Here is a 21,857-nt window from a genome sequence, read left to right as displayed (position 1 = left end):
CAATGCAGTAATATCTAACAAGTAATCTAATAAATTCACAACATCTACCTTATACACACAAATGTAAGGGATGAATAAGAATATGTACATATAAATATATGGATGAGCGATGGCCATGCGGCATAGGCAAGATGCAGTAGATGGTTTCGAACAGTATATACATATGAGATGAGAAATGTAGAGTACGTAGACATTATTAAAGTGGCGTTATTTAAAGTGACTAGTGATACATTTATTAAGTCCATTTATTAAAGTGGCCAGAGATTTGAGTCTGTATGTTGACAGCAGCTTCTCTATGTTAGTGATGGTTGTTTAAAAGTCTGAAGCCCTTGAGATAGAAGCTGTGTTTCAGTCTCTCGGTCCCAGCTTTGATGCAGCTCTACTGACCTCGCCTTCTGGATGGTAACTAGGTGAACAGGCAGTGGCTCGGGTGGTTGTTGTCCTTGATGATCTTTTTACCTTCCTGTGACATTGGGTGCTGTAGGTGTCCTGGAGGGCAGGTAGTCGGCCCTCGGTGATGCGTTGTGTAGACCGCACTACCGTCTGGAGAGCCTTGCGGTTGAGGGCGGTGCAGTTGCCGTACCAGGCGGTGATACAGCCCGACAGGATGCTCTCGATTGTGCATCTGTAAAAGTTTGTGAGTGTTTTAGGTGACAAGCCAAATTTCTTCAGCCTCCTGAGGTTGAAGAGGCTCTGTTGCGCCTTCTTCACCACACTGTCTGTGTGGGTGGACCATTTCAGTCTGTCCGTGATGTGTACGCCGAGGAACTTAAAACTTTCCACCTTCTCCACTACTGTCCCATCGATGTGGATGGGGGATGCTCTCTATGCTGTTTCCTGAAGTCCATGATCATCTCCTTTGTTCTGTTGACATTGAGTGAGAGGTTATTTTCCTGACACCACACTCCGAGGGCCCTCCTCCCTGTAGGCTGTCTCATCGTTGTTGGTAATCAAGCCTACAACTGTAAATTGGAAACTTGATGATTGAGTTGGAAGCATGCATGGCCCCGCAGTTATGGGTGAACAGGGAGTACAGAAGAGGGCTGAGAATGCATCCTTGTGGGGCCCCAGTGTTGAAGATCAGCGGGGTGGAGATGTTGTTTCCTACCTTCACAACCTGGGGTTGGCCTGTCAGAAAGTCCAGGACCCAGTTGCACAGGGCGGGGTCGAGACCCAGGGGCTCGAGCTTAATGACGAGTTTGGAGGGTACTATGGTATTGAATGCTGAGCTGTAGTCAATGAAAAGCATTCTTACATAGGTGTACCCTTTTGGCCAGATGGGATAGGGCAGTGTACAGTGGGATGGTGATTCCATTGTCAGTGGACCTATTGGGGCGGTAAGCAAATTGGAGTGGGTCTAGGGTATCAGGAATGGTGGAGGTGATATGCTCCTTGACTAGTCTTTCAAAGCACTTCATGATGACAGAAATGAGTGCAACGTGCGATAGTCATTTAGTTCCGTTACCTTAGCTTTCTTGGGAACAGGAACAATGTTGGCCATCTTGATGCATGTGGGAAGCGCAGACTGGGATAAGGATTGATTGAATATGTCCGCAAACACATCAGCCAGCTGGTCTATTTGTCTGGGAGCAAGACGTGGCTGGTTTTATTTTTGTAATCCGTGATTGACTGTAGATCCTGCCACATACGTCTTGTGTTTGAGCCGTTGAATTGCGGCTCTACTTTGTCTCTATACTGACACTTCGCTTGTTTGATTGCCTTGCGGAGGGAATAGCTGCACTGTTTGTATTCGGTCATGTTTCCACTCACCTTGCCATGATTAAAAGCGGTGGTTCACGCTTTCAGTTTTGCGCAAATGCTGCCATCAATCCACGGTTTCTGGTTAGGAAATAGTCACAGTGGGTCCGACATCTCTGATGCACTTGCTAATAAACTAGCTCTCCGAGTCAGCGTATACATCTATGTTGTTTTCTGAGGCTATCAGGAACATATCCCAGTCCACGTGATCGAAGCAATCCTGAAGCGTGGAATCCGATTGGTCAGACCAGCGTTGGACAGAACTGAGCACGGGCGTTTCCTGTTTTAGTTTCTGTCTATAGGCTGGGAGCAACAAAATGGAGTCATGGTCAGATTTGCCGAGGCATGGCGGGGGAGGGCTTTGTATGCATTGCGGAGGTTAGAGTAGCAATGATCCAGAATGCTAGCAGCCCATTTCGCGCATTCGATAGGCTGATAGAATTTAGGAAGTGGGGGGGGGGGGGGGGGGGGGGGTAAACACGGCTGTGACTATAATCAAAGAGAATTCTCTTGGAAGATAATGTGGTCTGGCAATAGGGCAGTTCGGGCAAATGCCAGATGGGCTGGTCCATCTTTAAGCTAGTAGGCCTGTCTCAACAGTTTTTAACCTCTCTAGGACAGGGGTGCCGCTAGCGGCACACCTCCCACACTCCATTGAAAAGGCAGAGCGGCAATTTCAAAAAATACATTTTTTTTAAATATTTAACTTTCACACATTAACAAGTCCAATACAGCATATGAAAGGCAGACATCTTGTGAATCTAGCCAACATGTCCGATTTTTAAAATGTTTTACAGGGAAGACAAATATGTAAATCTATTAGCTAACCACCTTAGCAAAAGACATTACTTTTCTTACTCCATCAGTTTTTTACTCCATCAGCAGCTATCACAAATTCGACCAAATGAAGATATATATAGCCAATAACCAAGAAACAACTTCCTAAGATGACAGTCTGATAACATATTTATTGTATAGCATATGTTTTTTTTGAAAAATGTGCATATTTATGGTATAAATCATAAATTACATTTCAGCTACACTCAAAAATTGCACCGAAAGCAGCCATAACATTTACAGACACCAACATCAAATACCTAATTACTCCTCATAAAACATTTCGGAGAAATACATACTGTGCAGCAATTGAAAAACAGGATTCTTGTGATTCCAGACAATATTTCCGATTTATGAAATGTTTTACATCGAAAACTAAATGTAGCGCTAAATTAGCATAGCCACGCCAGACAGACACACTTGGGCGCGCGCGACCAGTTGACATGCACGACAGATATATGAAATAACATTATAAATTTGGTCTTACTTTGGCTGATCTTTCATCAGAATGTTGATCAAGTTGTCCTTAGTCCAGAATAGTCGTTCAATCCATTCAGAATGGCAACTTTCCATCTTCCTTTAGCAGGGGTACTAGTCGAGTGGCATGGATCTCTCCAAAGTAAACAAAGGAAACATTACGGAACACGGCAAAACTCCCGAAAAAATTCAAATAATCTGATTAAACTATATTGAAAAAACATACATTACGATGATATGGTCTCATTTATCAAATCAAATCCGAGCTGGAGATAGTTCACATCAGAAACGGCAGCAAAACAAAACATGATATCTCTCCCAAGTCGCGCGCTTCTGACTTTCTGAAATTGACGGTCACGCCAAAGAAATAGGTCTTATTTCACGTCAGAACAAGATAAACGCAAGATTTCTCTTCTGACGTCCTCTTGACACCCAGAGGAAGGCGTACGAGGTGTGTTTCGGGTCATAGGTGGCATGACCATGTATAGGCAGAGCGTTGAAGCGAGCATAAACATCTTGCATTTTACTTCCTGGTCGGGGAAAGTGCTGCCAAAGGACTTAATTTTTTTTTTTTTTTTTTTTTTTTTAAGTTGTAAAAAATTAAAACGGTTTTAGAAACTATAGACTCTTTTCTATCCAACAGTATTAACAATATGCATATTGTAAGAGCAAAAATATATTAAGAGGCCATTTGAAAATTTGCACATATTTTCCAGTTTTTCCAAAGCGCCCCCTATAGCCCCAAAAGGTTAATTATTTGGCTAATAACGCGGGCCTCGAGGGGGAAACAATGGGCTGGTGTGTTAGAAATGCCCGGGCTTATTTCTGGTCCTGGTCTGTCCCTGGTGGCAGCGTGGGATCTCTCCTTCTTACAGGCTTCCAGGAGTTAAGGATATTGAAGGCACTGCCAACAGTTTACTCTATACCAGTTGCAGCTACTATTTCCTCAAATCTCAGTCTTTGTCAGAAGAAGTTTTATAGAAAACGTTTTAAGCTTGATACCTTTTCTCCTCCCAACACACTAGACTTTCAGAGGGGATACCTTTCTCAACACACTGGACGTTCAGAGGGGATACCTGCCCAAAGTTTTCCCTTTGAGTGTTTTGAATACTTAAATACTTGAATACTTAAAGTGTTATTTGCGCCTCCCGGGTGGCGCAGTGGTCTAGGGCACTGCATCGCAGTGCTAGCTGCGCCACCAGAGTCGCTGGGTTCGTGCCCAGGCTGGGCTGGGTTCGCGCCCAGGCTCTGTCGCAGCCGGCCGCAACCGGGACGTCCGTGGGGCGATGCACAATTGGCATAGCGTCGTCCGGGTTAGGGAGGGTTTGGCCGGTAGGGATATCCTTGTCTCAGTATGTAAAATGTAATAAAATGTATGCACTCTACTGTAAGTCGCTCTGGATAAGAGCGTCTGCTAAATGACTAAAATGTAAAATGTAAATATATTTGAGTGTTCTGAATAATTAAAGAATTGACCCATTCCCCTATAACTTTTGTAATAATGTATATAGTCACCAGTCATTTAGGTGTCCCGTGCTGTCAATGGGCTAAGGTGAGAGACATGTGTTGTTCTGTTGCTGCTGGTTGATTGGTTGATTAGAGAGAGATGTCAGGAAGAGTCATAGTAAGTGATCACAGTGTTCTCTCTCTCTCTCTCTTCTTCTATTACATTCCGGCCAGCCTCCACGCCGTTCCCTTTCCTGAGGTTATTACAGGTTGGCTGTCAGAAAAAGCTCCACTACTCTGTCGCTGAGTGGGGGTTGACAATGTCCCCGAAACATCCTTCAGCCTTCTCCTTCGCTGATAGGACATTTCAAAATGTCAACACTTCTCACTTAGCACTGAGAATGGAAGAAAGCATTCATTGTACAACTACTTTATTAAATATTTTTTTTAACTGCCTGCCTCACATCATATTATTTGAATGTGACCCTTTAAGAATTGCACTAGACTTATTTTATGAAAGCATACCGTCTGTATCTGTCTGTTTCCGTCTGTCTCCGTCTTTTTCCGTCTGTATCCATCTGTCCCTCCGTCAGTCTCTGTTTATCCCTCCATCCGTCTCCGTCGGTCTCCATCTGTCCTTCCGTCGGTCTCCATCTGTCCTTCCGTCTGTCTCCATCGGTCTCCGTCTGTCCTTCCGTCCGTCTCCGTCGGTCTCCGTCTGTCTCCGTCGGTCTCCGTCTGTCCTTCCGTCCGTCTCCGTCGGTCTCCGTCGGTCTCCGTCTGTCTCCGTCGGTCTCCGTCTGTATCCGTCTGTCTCTGTCGGTCTCCAACTGTATCCGTCGGTCTCCGTCGGTCTCCGTCTGTATCCGTCGGTCTCCGTCTGTCTCTGTCTGTATCTGTCTGTCTTTCTCCGTCTGTATCCGTCTGTCTCGAGTTTGTCTCGAGTTTGTCTCTGTCTGTCTCTGTCTGCCTCCATCTGTATCCGTCTGTCTCTCCGTCTGTCTATGTCTGTATCTGTCCAGCTGCCTCTGTCTGTCTCCGTCTGTCCCCATCTGTATCCGTCTGTCTCTCCATCTGTATCTGTCTGTCTCGAGTCTGTCTCCATCTGTGTCCATCTGTCTTTCTCCGTCTGTATCTGTCCATCTGTCTCTGTCTGTCTCCGTCTGTCTCCGTCTGTATCTGTTTGTCTGTATCTGTCTGTATCTATCTGTCTGTCTCTATCTGTCTATTTCTGTCTATATCTATCTGTCTACCTCTGTCTGTCTATATATTTCTGTCTCTGTCTGTGGTTCTTCCTTTAAAAGTTTTGAGTTTATGCCACGACCATTAGTGGTAGATGGTGTCATTCTGTCATTGCACCACAATATCACAAGGGGGAGTTATAACACTGATCTATCGGTAGTCTAAACTGTTGCAATTAATGGAGGCGTTTTTAGTCTGAAAGTCTCTCCTCTGGCACTAGAGTCCTGCATCAGGCAACACCAAAAAATTGTCGGTGGTCGTGGAGTTAAGAGAGAACTCGAGTAAATACAATGGGGGAATTTCACTTGACATGTGGAGTGATGATTATCGAAAAAAAAGGCACGTAGAGTTTCTCTCTCTCTGAAAACGGGGAAAAGGTAAGGAACTTGTCTGTCGGCCCTGCATTAAAGACCAAAATTGGTTAAAGAAAATTGTGATTTATAAAAATTTATACCGATTCCATGGCACATAGTTTATGAATTGACATGCAATTTTCCGTTTATTATAACTGACTGCAGGCCTAAAAGCTATGGGTTTAAGCTTCTAAATTAATTATTATATTGAAGATAGAAGCCGCCTCCTAATGAGTTCCGAAAGCCGATCTGTGAACCAACGATTATTATTATTACTGAATGGGGACTGGTGTTGGTAAATCAATCAGATTTTTATTTGGAAATGTTAGAACTATTTTGCTCTTCACTTGCAGTCACTTAGTAGCTTAGGCTTACAGTACTCTGGACCAGTCCCGTTGTACAGCGCCATATTGTTCTAACTGAAACCCGTGATTGTAAAATGAATCAGCTGATGCATTGGTCCAGAGCCAGGTGGTATTGGCGGAGAGTCAGGTGGAGAATGACGCGTTGAAGAGGGCGAGGAACGATATGAGGAACGAGTCACAATCCATGCCAGGCACACCTGTGAGCTGTGGAACTCCACCTCCTGTTTGTGGACTCTGCAAACAACGTGTCCTTGATGAAAATACCTGTCTAAATGCCTTCTCTTTAAACATTTGGATAATAAAGCATTTAAAGGCTGACATTGTTTGATTTTAATACTTCTGACATCCAAAATTCTAACTCCACCCATAACCATTGGTCTTTTAAACATTCCCAGGAGGCATGGATTATTATAATCTACCGCATGCCTAAAAGTTATGGGAGCAAAGAAAGTTTCCATGATGGGCTATTAGCAGGACAACAGACTTCAATCAGATAGCTTGGGCTAAGTGTGGGAAAAAAATCCTAAAGTTTTACGTTTCTAACTACAAACATCATGCAACCGCAAAAAAGTCGGGTAAAACATCAACATCTTTATGCATTCGTTAATAAAATAATAAAAATACTCTTTCAAAATGCAGATGTTTATTTCAACTATCAGCAGACTCTTGCCGAGTTTAGGGACTTTAAATATATGAATGGATCCATAACGAATTACTATGGGAATAAATGGAAGAGGCAAGTGGGAGGGGGCAAAAAGTAAGGAACTGTCAGCCCTGGAGGTATTTTGAAAACACGACAGAAATATTGTAATAAAGTAGGCTAATGAAGGCAAGACATTGTTGCTTACTGGAACGCCCAAAGTTATCCAATAGTTATAATATGGTTTGAAGCAATAGCCTACCTGCGTGTGGTCAACTATTTCAGCACCGTTTCACGCTGCTCTGAGACAAGCAAAATGACTTAATAAACATACATTTTAAAACAGTAAAAAATAAAATTGAATTCAATAATATATTTGTACCACTGTAGATGCTGCGGTCAGTTTGGGTTGAGTCCTATTGTAAAGTGTAGCCTATAAAAGCCAAAATGGGCAAACGTACAATGTATTCAATTCTTAAGTACTCTAAAACTAGATTTTCCCCAACAAAAAAATGCATCAACCCCTACAAGTATATAAATGTATTATTAACCCTGCATTGTAATTGTATAAAAGCCCCTTCGATATTAATTTAGAATCCTCTGAATTGAATTTAATCTACTAGTGTACAAGGACATTTTATTGATCTGTCAGTATTCTCATTTAGAGATTCCGGTAAACTCTTTGATGTTTCCTTTTATGTGTCCTACCAATTATTATTGGATTATTCACCATGGTAACCAATTAAATGAATTTCTAATTTAGGTTGGCTTTTGTTGAGAACCGTTTTCATTTGATATTTCTGTTTTTTACCAAATGTAAGTCAGAACAAATGCTTATTTCACTTTTATAATATTCCTGTTGCATATAGATGCTGTGTTTTTAGTTGATGGTCAATATAAAAAACAGTCGAAAGCATTTGTGAATTCAATCGCTTTATTGTTTAATTATTTAAGGCTTCTTTCACTTCTCTGTGCTGGAGTTTTTTAAAGAATAAAGTAGGCGAATGAAGGCAACAAATTGTTGCTTACTGTAACACGCAAAGTCATCCAATTGTTATTATAGGATTTGAGACAAGCATGGTCACTGGTCTTGATAAATCAATGATATTTTTATTTTCCCTGAATCTCCGTTTGGGTATTGGTTAGACTACAATTAGGGTGTGTAAATGTTAAATGCTCTTCGCCATATTTTCCTAACGGAAACCCTGAGGGTTTCGTTTTTCATTTTTCTTGGAATAGAAGCACCATAATAATAATCTAATTAATTAAGCGAAATTAAGCTGTGTAGCAGTACGACACAAATTTTAAAGGAAGAACCACTGTATTTGTCTGTGTCCATCTATCCTGTCTCTATCTGTCTGTATCTGTCTCTATCTGTCTGTCAATTCAATTCAATTCAATTCAAGGGTCTTTATTGGCATGGGAAACCACTGTATTTGTCTGTGTCCATCTATCCTGTCTCTATCTGTCTGTCTCTCTGTCTGTCTCTATCTGTCTGTCTCTGTCTCTGTCTGTCTCTGTCTCTGTCTCTATCTGTCTGTATCATTCTGTATTTGTCAAGGTCAACTCACATCTTGTGCTGTTTGACTAAATCCCTACATATACTCACCATGATAGTAACAATGTGTACTAGATCTGATCTGCATAACATGCCTGTTATACTCATTTAATGGAAAAAATACTTGACCAGATTGATTTTCTTGACGAGATTGATTCCTCCAATTTTACTTGCCATAAATATGGAAATCTGTGATATACTGCACACGGAATCCTTTTGTTGTGGTCCCTGAAACGGATTGTGGGGCAGTGATTTAGACAGGCCCAGTTGGCCTGTTGGGGTTTCTGTACATCATTTTGGCTTGTGGAAAATGATTTGGGCTTGTGAAAAAAATGGTCCGGTATGGGGGCCTTCATGGAAAAAAATAGGGTCGTTGTGTTAGAAATGCCCAGGATGATTTCTGGTCCAAGACTGTCCCCGTTTGACCCAGAGTAGTCTGCTAGCCAGCAGCAGGACCCTGCTAGCCAGCAGCAGGACCATGTGGAGAGACTGTGGTTTACAGAAGTAGCACAAGCTCTGGCCCCATTAAGAGAGCAGAGGTAATGGTGAGTGAAAGGTTTGTTGGGTATACACCAACAAGAGCCCACACACTTCCTGGCACTGCCCTGGTCTCCTCTCTCTCTCTCTCTCTCTCTCTCTCTCTCTCTCTCTCTCTCTCTCTCTCTCTCTCTCTCTCTCTCTCTCTCTCTCTCTCTCTCTCTCTCTCTCTCTCTCTCTCTCTCTCTCTCTCTCTCTCTCTCTCTCTCTCTCTCTTTCTCTCTCTCTCTTTCTCTCTCTCTCTTTCTCTCTCTCTCTTTCTCTCTCTCTCTCTCTTTCTCTCTCTCTCTCTCTCTTTCTCTTTCTCTTTCTCTCTCTCTCTCTCTTTCTCTCCCTCTCTCTCCCCCCGCACCTTCCCTGATCTCTCTCTTGCTCTTTCAAACACCCCCCTCTCCCTCTCTCCCTGGTCTTTCTCCTCCCATCTTTCCCTCTCCCACTCTCGTTGACTCTGGGGGATACATGTGTTTCTGTTTAAAGTCACATCAAAATCACTGATTACCTCCATCAATAAGTCACCTGCTAAGCTAATGAAACAGCCCTTCTCAAATTACAGACCTGCTTTATGGCTTTTCTGCATCTGTTCAGCCCTCACTACAGAGCCAGATATATAGCACTACAATCTTAGAAAAAATTTGCTATCTAGAACCTAAAAGGGTTCTTCGACTGTCCCCATATGATAACCCTTTGAAGAACCCTTTTTGGTTCTAGGTAGATCCCTTTTGGTTCCAGGGAGAACCCTTTTTGGTTCCAGGGAGAACACTTTCCACAGAGGCTTTTACATGGAACCCAAAAGGGTCCTACCTGGAATCAAAAAGGGTTCTACCTGGAACCAAAAAGAGTTCTCCAATGGGGACAGCCGAAGAAAACCTTTTGGAACCCTTTTTTTCTGATTGTAGCTAGCCTAACTGGAGGTTTGTTTGTGGTCGGGTCAAGAAGGAAAACAGTCTATTCTCAAGTCTCTTCCTGATGTTGTTTTAAACGTATAAGGTTAGGAGGCCCAGTGAGTGAATCAAAAAGGAAATGTCCATCCTTCTTTCGTGTACAGCTTAAAGCAGGATTTGTGTGCTTGTGTTTCCCCCCTTTCCCACACTAAAAGAGAGCAGGACATTCCCTCATAGCATGTAATTCACTTATATATCGTGAATATATCATTGGCGGCCATTATTCTCATTTATTTTGCTTGGCCTCTTCAAGGCCTCAACTGTCTAGCAGCACTGCTCCCCTTTGCCTCTCTTACAAAGAGAAAGATTTCCTCAGTCATAAGAGAAACATGCATTCTGAACCCACACATTTGATTGAACACTTTGTTTTGAATGACTTTAAAGAAAACTAAAATGGTTCCCTGAAACGGGCTAGTTTATTTGAGCACGTCAACTACCGAGTGCTCAGCTCCCTGATTTAGTCTGTTTTTTTCTTCTGTTTGGCACCAAATTAATATTGTCTCAGTACTTGGTTGTCTCCTCCACACTACAGCCTCCTTCCTCCTGGTACAGTAGCTCTGGTCTTGGTCTCTCTGGTCACCTCTCTGTGTCGATACCCATGGTGCAGCTCCAGAGGGGAGTGAGGAAGCTGTGTGGAAACGGACTGGAATGTGGTGTCTTAGTGAGGCACTGGGGACCATGGAAGAGCCAGCTGGAGAATCACTCACAGAGCCTGTTGAGGACAGCCTGGCCGGCTGATCCCTAAGTCACAGACTTCTGTGTTCCTCCATGTCTTTGTCTGCCTGTCTGTCTGCAGACATTACTTTTACGCTTGTTCGGTCTCTCAGGGGGTGTCAGTCAAATGATGCCTGTTTCTTACAGGGCTGGATCCATACTTTTCTTTTCTCAAGGATCCACCAATGACTCAGTCTATGGTGAGTTTTTGTGCTCGCTGTTATCGATTTGTCTTCAACTCCAGCAACGCTCTACGAAGCAGTACCGATATCAGTCTTTTCTGTGCTGTCCATCTCATCCATAATGGATGTATAATGAAATCATGAACAGTAACTTCCATGGATTTAAATAGGCATAAACTACTCAGCACCAGCTGTCCTCCGGCAAGATGTACTGTACAGTATGTTAACTACTAAAGAGCTTGGTTTAAACACAAGAATAATGTAGCAAATCAGGGCACTTACTACTTTTCCCTTTAGCCAATCAAAAGCACTATAAAGATAACTGTCTTCAAACCTCAAGGCAGTCTAATAACTGTAATAACACCTGTATGAATTGTCCCAGCGCTGCCATTCCCTGTGATGTCATTCTCCTGCAGGCAAGTCCTCCACTCCACACCCTACTAACACACATACTCTACAAAACAGCTAGGGACGTAGGTGTGAGAATAGAGGTCCCAGTGGACAGGCATTAGAATCCAGTGGCTTCCTCTCTGCTACGAACCACCTCAGATCCCTGACAACTCCTGTGACTTGAGCTTTGCTCGGGGACTGTCCACTTGCCTTTGTAAATGCTGCGTTTGTCCTCTATTTTACTCCCCCCCCCCCCCCCCCCCCCCCCCATCACTGTGTTTGCTGTCACGTAACCCCGGCCATTGGGCTGAATTCACAAACCTAAAGCAGGGCTTAAATACACAATGAAAAGATGGCGTCTTCAAAATGGCTACACGGTTGCCCACACCTCTCCTCCTGGTTTCCATGCCTATTTAATGTTTCCATGGTTTACTCTCTTTGCAAAGGCAGCCTACATGCGTCATTGTGTGCTTGTGAGGTGAGTCACCTAACTGTGGTGGACTACTGATCATGCTAAATTCCGTGCTGGACGAAGTGTTCTCAATGAAATCGAGAAATGTCTGTATTCTTTTTTCATACGCAAGGTCTCTCCGTGTCCTCGGTGGAGGCATTCTATAATCTCTCAATATACCAAGGGGCCTTGAGATGCCGCAGATTTGATATTGGTGTTCAGGTAGTCTCGGCTATAGGATTGTCCAGCTGTATCTACATTCCCTGTCTGTGAATAGAGATGTGTGCATGCTGAATTTCAATTCTGTGCCGAGATCCCTGCTTGGTTTACTGCTACAGCAGTTTTAGCTTCTTGTCGGGAGGAGTTCAGTTTCGTTGACTTTTCAGTAAATTGCAAAATGGATAATCCTGATAATCAAATGAGGGATTCAGTGGGAGGAACACGAGAGTTCTGAAGCTGAGGCCAGTAGGAAAGCATGAACAATACTACTAAACACTTACAATGGTGGGCAATTCACATTATGTACTTCTGAGATAAATGTGCATTTTGCTATTTCACCTTTTTTTTTTCATCAGCCTTCTTTTCATGGTCCTTCGAGCCAGATAGATTGGGTCGCACCTGGAATTTGATCATGATTGTTCAATTAATGTTTTGTTTTTATTTCTCCCCTCCAGATCTCAGGAAAACGTTTGACCAGGAGCCACTGGGGAAGGAGGTGTCACTGGAACAGGAAGTACTTCTCCAGTGCCGCCCACCTGAGGGCATACCTGCTGCAGAGGTATTTATCAACTTCCTGTTTCCATCCTTACACTACAGTGTTGTCTATATTTTACAGTTTGACTATTGGGACTCCACTGGAACGTTAGCTAACGTTGTAGTAACGTTCACTGTTTGGTGGGTTGGTCTACTCTGCTGGTAGACATCAGTGTTAAAGCGACAGAGATACTTTTTCATACAGATTAACTTGGACTGGATCGCACGTTATGTTTTGTTCTACAGTACCTGGTCATCTCATCAAAGTTGTAATAATATTTTCTCACATAAATACTAGAACACTACATTTTCTTACATTTTGGTGTTGGATAAGTGGACTTTGAACTGGGTTACACTTTGTGAGAGATTGAGAGCCTCCTCCTGCTGTGCTGAAGGACGTATGGAGCTCTGCGACCAGGGCAGAGAAAGCGAGAGAGACAGAGACAGAGAGAAAAGTTATCTCTGCCCCTGCTCTCTCTCTCTCTCTTCCTCCTTCACTCTGCACGGTTGATGACACAACAGTAACATTTTACAATCCACTCTCAGCACGCAATGCTCTCAGGCCTTATCCTGTTCACTCCGATACGGCCATAAGAGTTTTAGGAATTCTCCTGCAGGAAAAATAAAGCTAATAAATTGGTCGATTGGTTCGTTCAATTGAACAGAGAGGCTTCAGGGGGTCTGGTCTCTGCACCAGTTTCATATTTGTTCCCCCTCCGTTTTTACCTCATGCATTTTTCATTCATTTTAGCTGTCATAATGGGATCACCCTGAAAAAAGGATTGATGTCTCTGCTCTTGAGGTTAATAAGATTTATTGATCCTCTGTATTTAAGTCAAAATGCTATTGTCTCTCTTATTGGCTAGGCGGTGTGTTTGACCTGTGACCTCTGAACTCTCCTGCTACTCAGAATTGATGGACAGGCCTGATAAGTTTAATAACTTTTTTTTAGGAGGTGCTAATATTAGTCCTGGTGGGTCAAGCCTGTGGACTCTTGTGAAAGTGTCGGGCTGCAACTTGAAACGTGAACCCTCGCAAACATGCCTATCAGCATTTGGCGACATACAACATTGCCACTTAAGTCATTTAGCAGACACGCTGATCCAGAGCAACTTACAGGAAATAGTGAGTGCATACATTTGCTCATACAGGTCCCCAGCAGAAATCAAACCCACAACCCTGGCATTGCAAGCACCATGCTCTACCAACTGAGCCACACGGGACCGGTGACTTAATAGACACGTGATGAGAAATCCGGGACTGCCGCTCAGCCTAGGATTAGATGCTAAATGCAGTACGAGACTGGCTGATGTCTGACTTAGCTCTGACTGACGACTGACTTTGATGTATGAAGATGTCCTAAAATGGACACCGTACTAGTGTGAGCTGTGAGGGGTCAAGTTCAAAATCCTTGAATAAAAAGATGTGTAGCCATAACAGTAGAACTCAATATCTTGTGAGTTTGACTGGTATTGCTCTGAATCGTTCTATCAATATATCACTTTTGAATGGCAATTCGGGAAGAATTTCAGGGTAGTTTGAAAAGTACAGACTCTTTTTGGACTTTGTTGCTGATGAAAGGCATGGTTCAACAGAGATTGGTGGGAGGTTAATATACAGACACACAGGCAAGGGGGCTGGGACTAGACTGCTAGACTTTAGACATTGCAGCACTGTTGATTGTGTCTCAAAACTTCTAATTGGTGGAAAGACTGGTGCTGACCCGGAAAGACCAATTCAAGACAATAGAGTTCACATTGATGGGCTGTGCTGTTTCTGGGCTGGGCTGTGTCTGGGCTGGGCTGGGCTGTGTCTGGGCTGGACTCTGTCTGGGCTGGGCTGCACTGTGTTTGGGCTGGACTGGGCTGTGTCTGGGCTGGACTGTGTCAGAGATGGGCTGTGTCTGGGCTGGGCTGTGTCTGAGCTGTGCTGGGCTGTGTATGGGCTGGACTGTGTTTGGACTGGGCTGTGTCTGGGCTGTGTCTGGGCTGTGGCTGGTCTGGGCTGGGATGTGTCTGGGCTGGACTGTGTCTGAGCTGGGCTGGGCTGTGTCTGGGCTGGACTGTGTCTGGGCTAGGCTGGGCTGGGCTGTGTCTGGGCTGTGCTGTGCTGTGTCTGTGCTGTGCTGTGTCTGTGCTGTGCTGTGTCTGGGCTGGGCTGTGTCTGGGCTGGACTGTGTCTGCGATTGACTGGGCTGTGGCTGGGCTGTGTCTGGGCTGGGCTGTGTCTGGGCTGGGCTGGGTCTGGGCTGGGCTATGCTGTGTCTGGGCTGTGCTGTGTCTGGGCTGGACTGTGTCAGAGATGGGCTGGGCTGTGTCTGGGCCTGGCTGTGTCTGAGCTGGGCTGGGCTGTGTATGGGCTGGACTGTGTCTGGGCTGGACTGGGCTGTGTCTGGGCTGGGCTGGGCTCTGCTGTGTCTGGGCTGTGCTGTGTCTGGGCTGGCTGTGTCTGGGCTGGTATGGGCTGTGTCTAGGCTGGTATGGGCTGGGCTGGGCTGGGCTGGGCTGGGCTGGGCTGGGCTACGCTGTGCTGTGTCTGGGCTGTGAGTGAAAGACACAGCTGCAGTGGAATAAAGACATCAGACAGTGATGACAGGACAGCTCTCTGCTCCTTCTCTGACATGCTCAGAAACCCTGTAGGATAGACCAGACCAGACCAGACTGCAGCCTTACATCTTAGAGATATAGCACACTGAATACACAGTGCAGCGACACATAAGCAACCTTGTTAAATGACAAACCAAGCTTGAATGCGCACACACACGTACACAGACGTACACAGACGTACACAGACGTACACACACGTACACACACGCACACACACACACACACACACACACACACACACACACACACACACACACACACACACACACACTAAGAACAGTCATCTGCCTTCTCCAAGAAAGATTCTTGATGCCAGCCACTCTGAAGCAGATGACATTAGTCTGGTCATGTCAGAATGCATCAGTGATGTGGTATCTTCATACGGCCCAGGGGTCCCTCTGTACGCCTTGTGTCTGGCCGTGGGTCAGGAAAAGACAGGTCATGTTGTTGGCTAATGTATCAGAGAATCAAGGCTCACTGATGCCCTGCAGGCTCTTCCGATGAAGAGCCCTGACTGGACTGGACTCACTGGACAGCGCCACCGAGGTGGCAATTGAAATCCAGTCCAACTAGAGTGTAGAGTGCGGCTGATGTACTGTACTAGCAGAGTAGTGAGTGCCTTGGTGAGCGAGTCGCGTCCGTGTCATCGTTTACTGTAACTAGGTCAAATGATTGTTAGGGCAAGCTGGGATGGGGCGTATGTACTGTCACTGAGTTCATTTGGTTCTAGTGATACAGAGTATCAGGTAAGCACTCACATACTCTCTCCAGACTGTCGGTCGGGTGTAGACGTGAATACCGGCGAGGTCTTGCGGCGAGGTAGAAAATGTAGACCGGCTGGTGCCATGCCAGTGCCCCGAGTAATAGTCGTGTTGCCTTCCAAGCGAAGCAGCATTGCAGCAGTTTGCGGTGTGAGGAAGCACTAAAATCCCCAACCCTCCCCCTCACCTCTTTCTCCACCTAGCAGGGTCTTGTTGGCAGGCCCAGGTTCCAGGCGAGGCCCGTGCTCCCTGCGGGGTCTGGCAGCAGGGGCCCCAACCCTCCTCCAGTCAGTCTCCCTGATTAGTGGTTAGCATTGGCTCCGGGACAACACAAGCCTCTCACAGTCTGGAATGCACAGCGCTAATGGCTCTGTGAGCAAACTTAACGCCAGAGCAGCCGAGCCGCTGGCAAGTTTACAATGCCCCCACATTACACCACTAGCACTCTCCTTTCTCAATCTAATTACGCAAAACAATAATCATTTACATTGTATATAAGAGTACAATTGGTAGCACATTGCTAAAAAAGCAGTGGCTAGGTTTTTTTTCCTGGTAGAAAGTGTTTTAAGTTTTTCCAAGAGATCCTTGGTTTCAGGCCAAGGTTCAGTGTTTTTAGTTGTGTGCACAAAGTCTGCATCCTAAATAGTACCCTATTCCCTATGTAGTACACTACTTTTGACTAGTGCCAAACTCGATCATATAATGCACAGGGCCCAATATAATCCTCTGGAGTAAGCTGTGTGCTTTGGCTCATTGAAGTGATTGTCAATGTTTTATCTGAAATCAAATCAAAGCTTTGTCAAAAAAAACAACAGTTACGGACATTATTATCTGAGATTATCAAGCAATCTCTTTTATTCCGACCTCCTATGCAACAGTAATTCACAAATGGTTCCACTAGACAGCAGCTCTCTCCAAGCAATGCAACATTTTGATGTTAAATGTATTGCGATATTAGAGGTTGTTTTTGTAAAAGCATAATATGCTTTCAATTAGAATGATACTGTAAACCTAACTAGGCAATATTATTTCCAGTATTATCCTAATTATAGCCAGATGTCAAAATCTTAAGCCGAACCTACCAGACACTATAACGTACGGTGCCACGTTATAATACCGGTGTAGGGTGAAGATGCTCCTAGATGCTGATCTTGGGTCAGTTTGGCATTCCCCCCACTATTGATTTAAGGTTAAGACTGGGGGGAGGGGAAAGCTGTTCCTAGATCTGTGCCTAGGGGAAACTTCACCCCAGAGCACATTCATTAACTGGTCATTCTGAATTGAAATGTGTTCTAAACTGAAAAGCTCCTCTGTTCCATTCTATTCTCCCTGTTCCGTTCAGTGATTCTGTCTAGACTGGTAGATTCTAATCCTGCTCGCTGGACACTAACATGGCGCTAGACAGTTTTTGGCACTTATCTGATTCTAGAGATAGAGAGACAGCATTGCACACTCCAACAAAGAAACAAGCCCCAGACGTTTATTTTGGCTCGTGCACATAGTAAAAGGTTGTGCTTGTTTCTCTAGCCCTGGAAATGACTTAAAACAAAGATCTTCTTGAAATGACTCGTGGTTGGATAGTTTAAGGAAACTATCAATCAAACAATTCAACTGGAAGCTTTTTATTCAACGGTTACATTTGACCAAAGCTCTGATATGTGCATATCCCCTGGAGAGGAAGGGCAGGGTATAGGCAGAGCATTATATGGTGCTTTAATTGTGTTTGGTTTGAGAACTAAGATGTAGCGTTATGTTTTCCTTTGTGGTGCAGAGGGTAAATTCGTGAGTGGCTCCTTGAGCTACAAGGGAGCAAGAATGGATAATGATAGAGTTTGGTTGGGCATCCCCCCCCATTGAGAACCTCCCCATTCATTACCTCTGGAAGAGCTGTCAAACGTAAAGTGAAAGACTGCGATTCAAATGTACTAGCTACAAAATGCCTACTGACGTTTTTATGTTCATGTTCCCTCTCTCTCACTGCCCCTCAAATCTTTGGACATTGTTCTTAGATAAAGATGGGGTGAGGGGTGACATAGTATTATGGACTATAGCGGAGCCGGTTGCCACGGAAGCAGACTAAGGCATTTACTCAGGGTTTCCGGGATCCTGCCAGGTTGTCATGGACGACGGGCAAAGGGGATGCCTAGTCAGTTGCACAACTGAATGCATTCAACTGCATTTAACCCAACCCCTCTGAATCAAGAGAGGTGTGGGGGGCTGCCTTAATCGACATCCACGGTGCCCGGGGAGCAGTTGTTTTTCAGGGGGTTAACTGTCTTTAACCGACCTTTCGGTTACTGGCCCAACGCTTCGCTGCCTGCCGCCCCATGGGACCACTATTGCATGGAGGAGGCAACCCTGCAAAGACAAAAGCCTGCATTAAATAACGCTATGCATTATATAACAAACTATGTGCGTTTGTCCGAGAAACAATTTTCAAAAGCTTCAAAAATCGCCTACATTTAAAAATATATATATATATATCATATTGCTAAGCAAATACAATACATATGGTTGTCATCAGAGAGTGAAAATACCATGAATTGTCACGTGATATGCTCCATCAAAACCGAGTGGCTTGTCTTCAATGTTCCCTGTTCAGTATGTGTGTATGAATCCATACACACAGTGAAAGCCTGAACTAAACAGAGAAGAGAATATCGCTATGGTCAATCCTGCTCATTTCAGTCAGCACGCTCCAGGAGGAAGTTTCCCCTAGGTACAGAGCTAGGATCAGCTTCCCCTCCCCCAATCTTAACCTTAACCATTAGTGGGGATAATGCAAAACTGACCCAAGATCATTGTCAGTCAGCACTGCAGTGGGAGGTACTTCTCTAGTTCATTGTCTGGTAGTTAGTTCATTACACCGGGCCAGGCCGGAGCTTGAGGTACCCAGCAGATGTTTATATACTCAGAGAAGACGCTCCAGACCCCGCAAGCACAGAGGAAGCTATGGTGTTCATACCATCTGGATGTCTATCTATCTGTTAGTCTGCTTTCCTAGCCCCTTACCCCCAACTACAGACAGTCTGCATCAACTCAACCATCTGGATGTCTATCTATCTGTAAGTCTGCTTTCCTAGCCCCTTACCCCCAAGTACAGACAGTCTGCGTCAACTCAACCATCTGGCTGTCTATCTATCTATCTGTTAGTCTGCTTTCCTAGCCCCTTACCCCCAACTACAGACAGTCTGCGTCAACTCAACCATCTGGATGTCTATCTATCTGTTAGTCTGCTTTCCTAGCCCCTTACCTCCAAGTACAGACAGTCTGCATCAACTCAACCATCTGGCTGTCTATCTATCCGTTAGTCTGCTTTCCTAGCCCCTTACCCCCAAGTACAGACAGTCTGCGTCAACTCAACCATCTGGCTGTGGGATTTCCAGCAGCACTGAAATGTTTAATTAAGTCACTGAAAGGTTGAATAAAGTTGTTTCTCACACATAAATAAAGACCAGGCTTGGTCTGTCTGTCTGCAGAAGCCATCAGCACAGGATGTGTGCGATCCATCTTTATGTGTTGAAGAGGACCTGTGCTGATGGCTTCTGCAGACAGATAGATAGACAGACAGACAGGCAGACAGGAAGATAAATGGACAGATAGATAGGCAGACAGACAGCCAGGCAGACATGAAGATAAATGGACAGATAGCTAGGCAGACAGACAGACAGGCAGACAGGAAGACAAATGGACAGATAGATAGGCAGACAGACAGACAGGCAGACAGGAAGATAAATGGACAGATAGATAGGCAGACAGACAGACAGACAGACAGACAGACAGGCAGGCAGACAGACAGGCAGAAAACACCCTTCAACACAAAGACCTTCCGAGATGGATCGCACACACACAAAAACACTCTGAATCCAACACATATACGCCAACACTTCCTGAGCACTTGCAAAGCAAAGGGTCATTGGTTCGATTGCCGCTGGGGTCACATATAAAATACAGTGAGCTCCAAAAGTATTGGGACAGTGATAAATTGTTTGTTGTTTTGTCTCTGTTCTCCAGCACTTTGGATTTGAAATGATACAATGACTATGAGGTTAAAGTGCCGACTGTAAGGTTTAATTTGAGTCACTTTGGATGAGAGGGTCCGGCTAAATAGCATACATTATTAGTATGACTTCCTAACCTGCCAAACAGGCAGTATGAGTGTTGTATTGTGCTGACCGAGCCATGGAAAACAGATTTGTTGTGAAGTTTTTTAACAGTTTAGTTTTTCGAGAGTCAATTAAATAGGATTACCGTCAGCCCAATTAGTTCAAAGCTTAACACGCTTTAATGCTAATGCGGTGTCAACAGCCCCCTCTCTCGTAGCAAGTCAGCTGCAATATAGACACCTATTTTAATATAATTTCAAAGAGTAGTTTCCACCTAATATGTTACGCAAAATGTTGTTTTATCTGCAGTACTTCAAATATAATCGTGTGGTTATAGCTGCATGCTGTCGTCAGCCTCAGTCGAACGGCTTCCCTCAGACCGAACGGCTGAAGTGGAAGCACACAGCGGCCATTTTGTCCTGTTAGGTCCCTCGGTGAACACAGAAATTCTCTCTCTCTCACTCACACTCACACTCACACTCTCACTCTCACTCTCACTCTCACTCTCACTCTCACTCTCACTCTCACTCACACTCACACTCACTCACTCACTCACTCACTCACTCACTCACTCACTCACTCACTCTTTCTTCTCTTTCTCTCACTGCCTCCCTCAGCCTCTGGAGCCAGTCAGCCTGTAGCAGCAGCATGGTGCAGGGCTGGAGAAGAATAGTGTTGGATGTTAAAGTACTTAAGAGTATGTGAGTTCAGCAGTAAACCAGTGTTCATTATGGAGAACCTCGCCACAAAAAAAACGTACTACGCCTCATTCCCGCACCTCATTCCCGCGGCGACTCCAAACCAGAGGGCTGGCCCTGAATGTCTCCACCTGTCAATCATCTCAACATTTGAGTGTGTTTGGATGTTCTCCCTCTCTTCCTCACTCTCTTCCTCCCTCCCTCCAGGCCTTGGTCCAGTGATGACACGGCGGGGCGAGCCTAATGGATCCCCTCACAGTGAAGGGAAAAGGGGGGGGGATACCTAGTCAGTTGTACAACTGAATGTATTCAACTGAAATGTGTCTTCCACATTTAACCCAACCCCTCTGAATCAGAACTGTACCTGTGTTAGTATCAGTAGTGCTGCGTTCCTCTGGAGATACACAGTTATATTAACAGTTTTACACTTGTCATGTAGCCTAATTTTGGCCAGCTAACAACCGAACCACCAACATTATGGACTAAACATTCAAATCCATTCAATACTGGTCAAATTAAGATCCCACATCTGTATCATTGCCACAATAACCAATGGGACACTTTCAGGAAGTGGCAGTCTCATACACTAATGGGAACTACTCATCTACGCCCTACACTGTCAATGGTCACAAAGTCTTTTGTTTGTAAGGGTTGGAAGATTGTCAGAAAATAATAATTTGGGGCAGTTAGATGAATAAGAGGATAATGTCTTGGGACAGTTAGATGAATAAGAGGATAATGTCTTGGGACAGTTAGATGAATAAGATGATAATGTCTTGGGACAGTTAGATGAATAAGAGGATAATGTCTTGGGACAGTTAGATGAATAAGAGGATAATGTCTTGAGACAGTTAGATGAATAAGAGGATAATGCCTTGAGACAGTTAGATGAATAAGAGGATAATGTCTTGGGACAGTTAGATGAATAAGAGGATAATGTCTTGGGACAGTTAGATGAATAAGAGGATAATGTCTTGAGACAGTTAGATGAATAAGAGGATAATGTATTGAGCCAGTTAGATGAATAAGAGGATAATGCCTT

At 44.5% G+C, this 21,857-nt stretch overlaps 1 protein-coding gene across 1 annotated transcript in view; it reads left to right on the top strand.

Moving 5' to 3' along the window:
- Positions 1-21,857, top strand: part of unc5ca (unc-5 netrin receptor Ca) — a gene marked incomplete in the record, with an annotated part of 261,508 nt that overhangs the window by 122,761 nt on the left and 116,890 nt on the right. The window contains 1 exon segment of the mRNA XM_055918711.1: positions 12,566-12,669. Within this exon segment, the coding sequence (XP_055774686.1) occupies positions 12,566-12,669 (104 nt within the window).

The sequence above is a fragment of the Salvelinus fontinalis genome, chromosome 4, assembly GCF_029448725.1.
Source record: "Salvelinus fontinalis isolate EN_2023a chromosome 4, ASM2944872v1, whole genome shotgun sequence".
Classification (NCBI taxonomy): Eukaryota; Metazoa; Chordata; class Actinopteri; order Salmoniformes; family Salmonidae; genus Salvelinus; species Salvelinus fontinalis.
The sequence above is the reverse complement of the archived record's forward strand: the minus strand, read 5'-3'. Positions and strand labels throughout refer to the sequence as shown.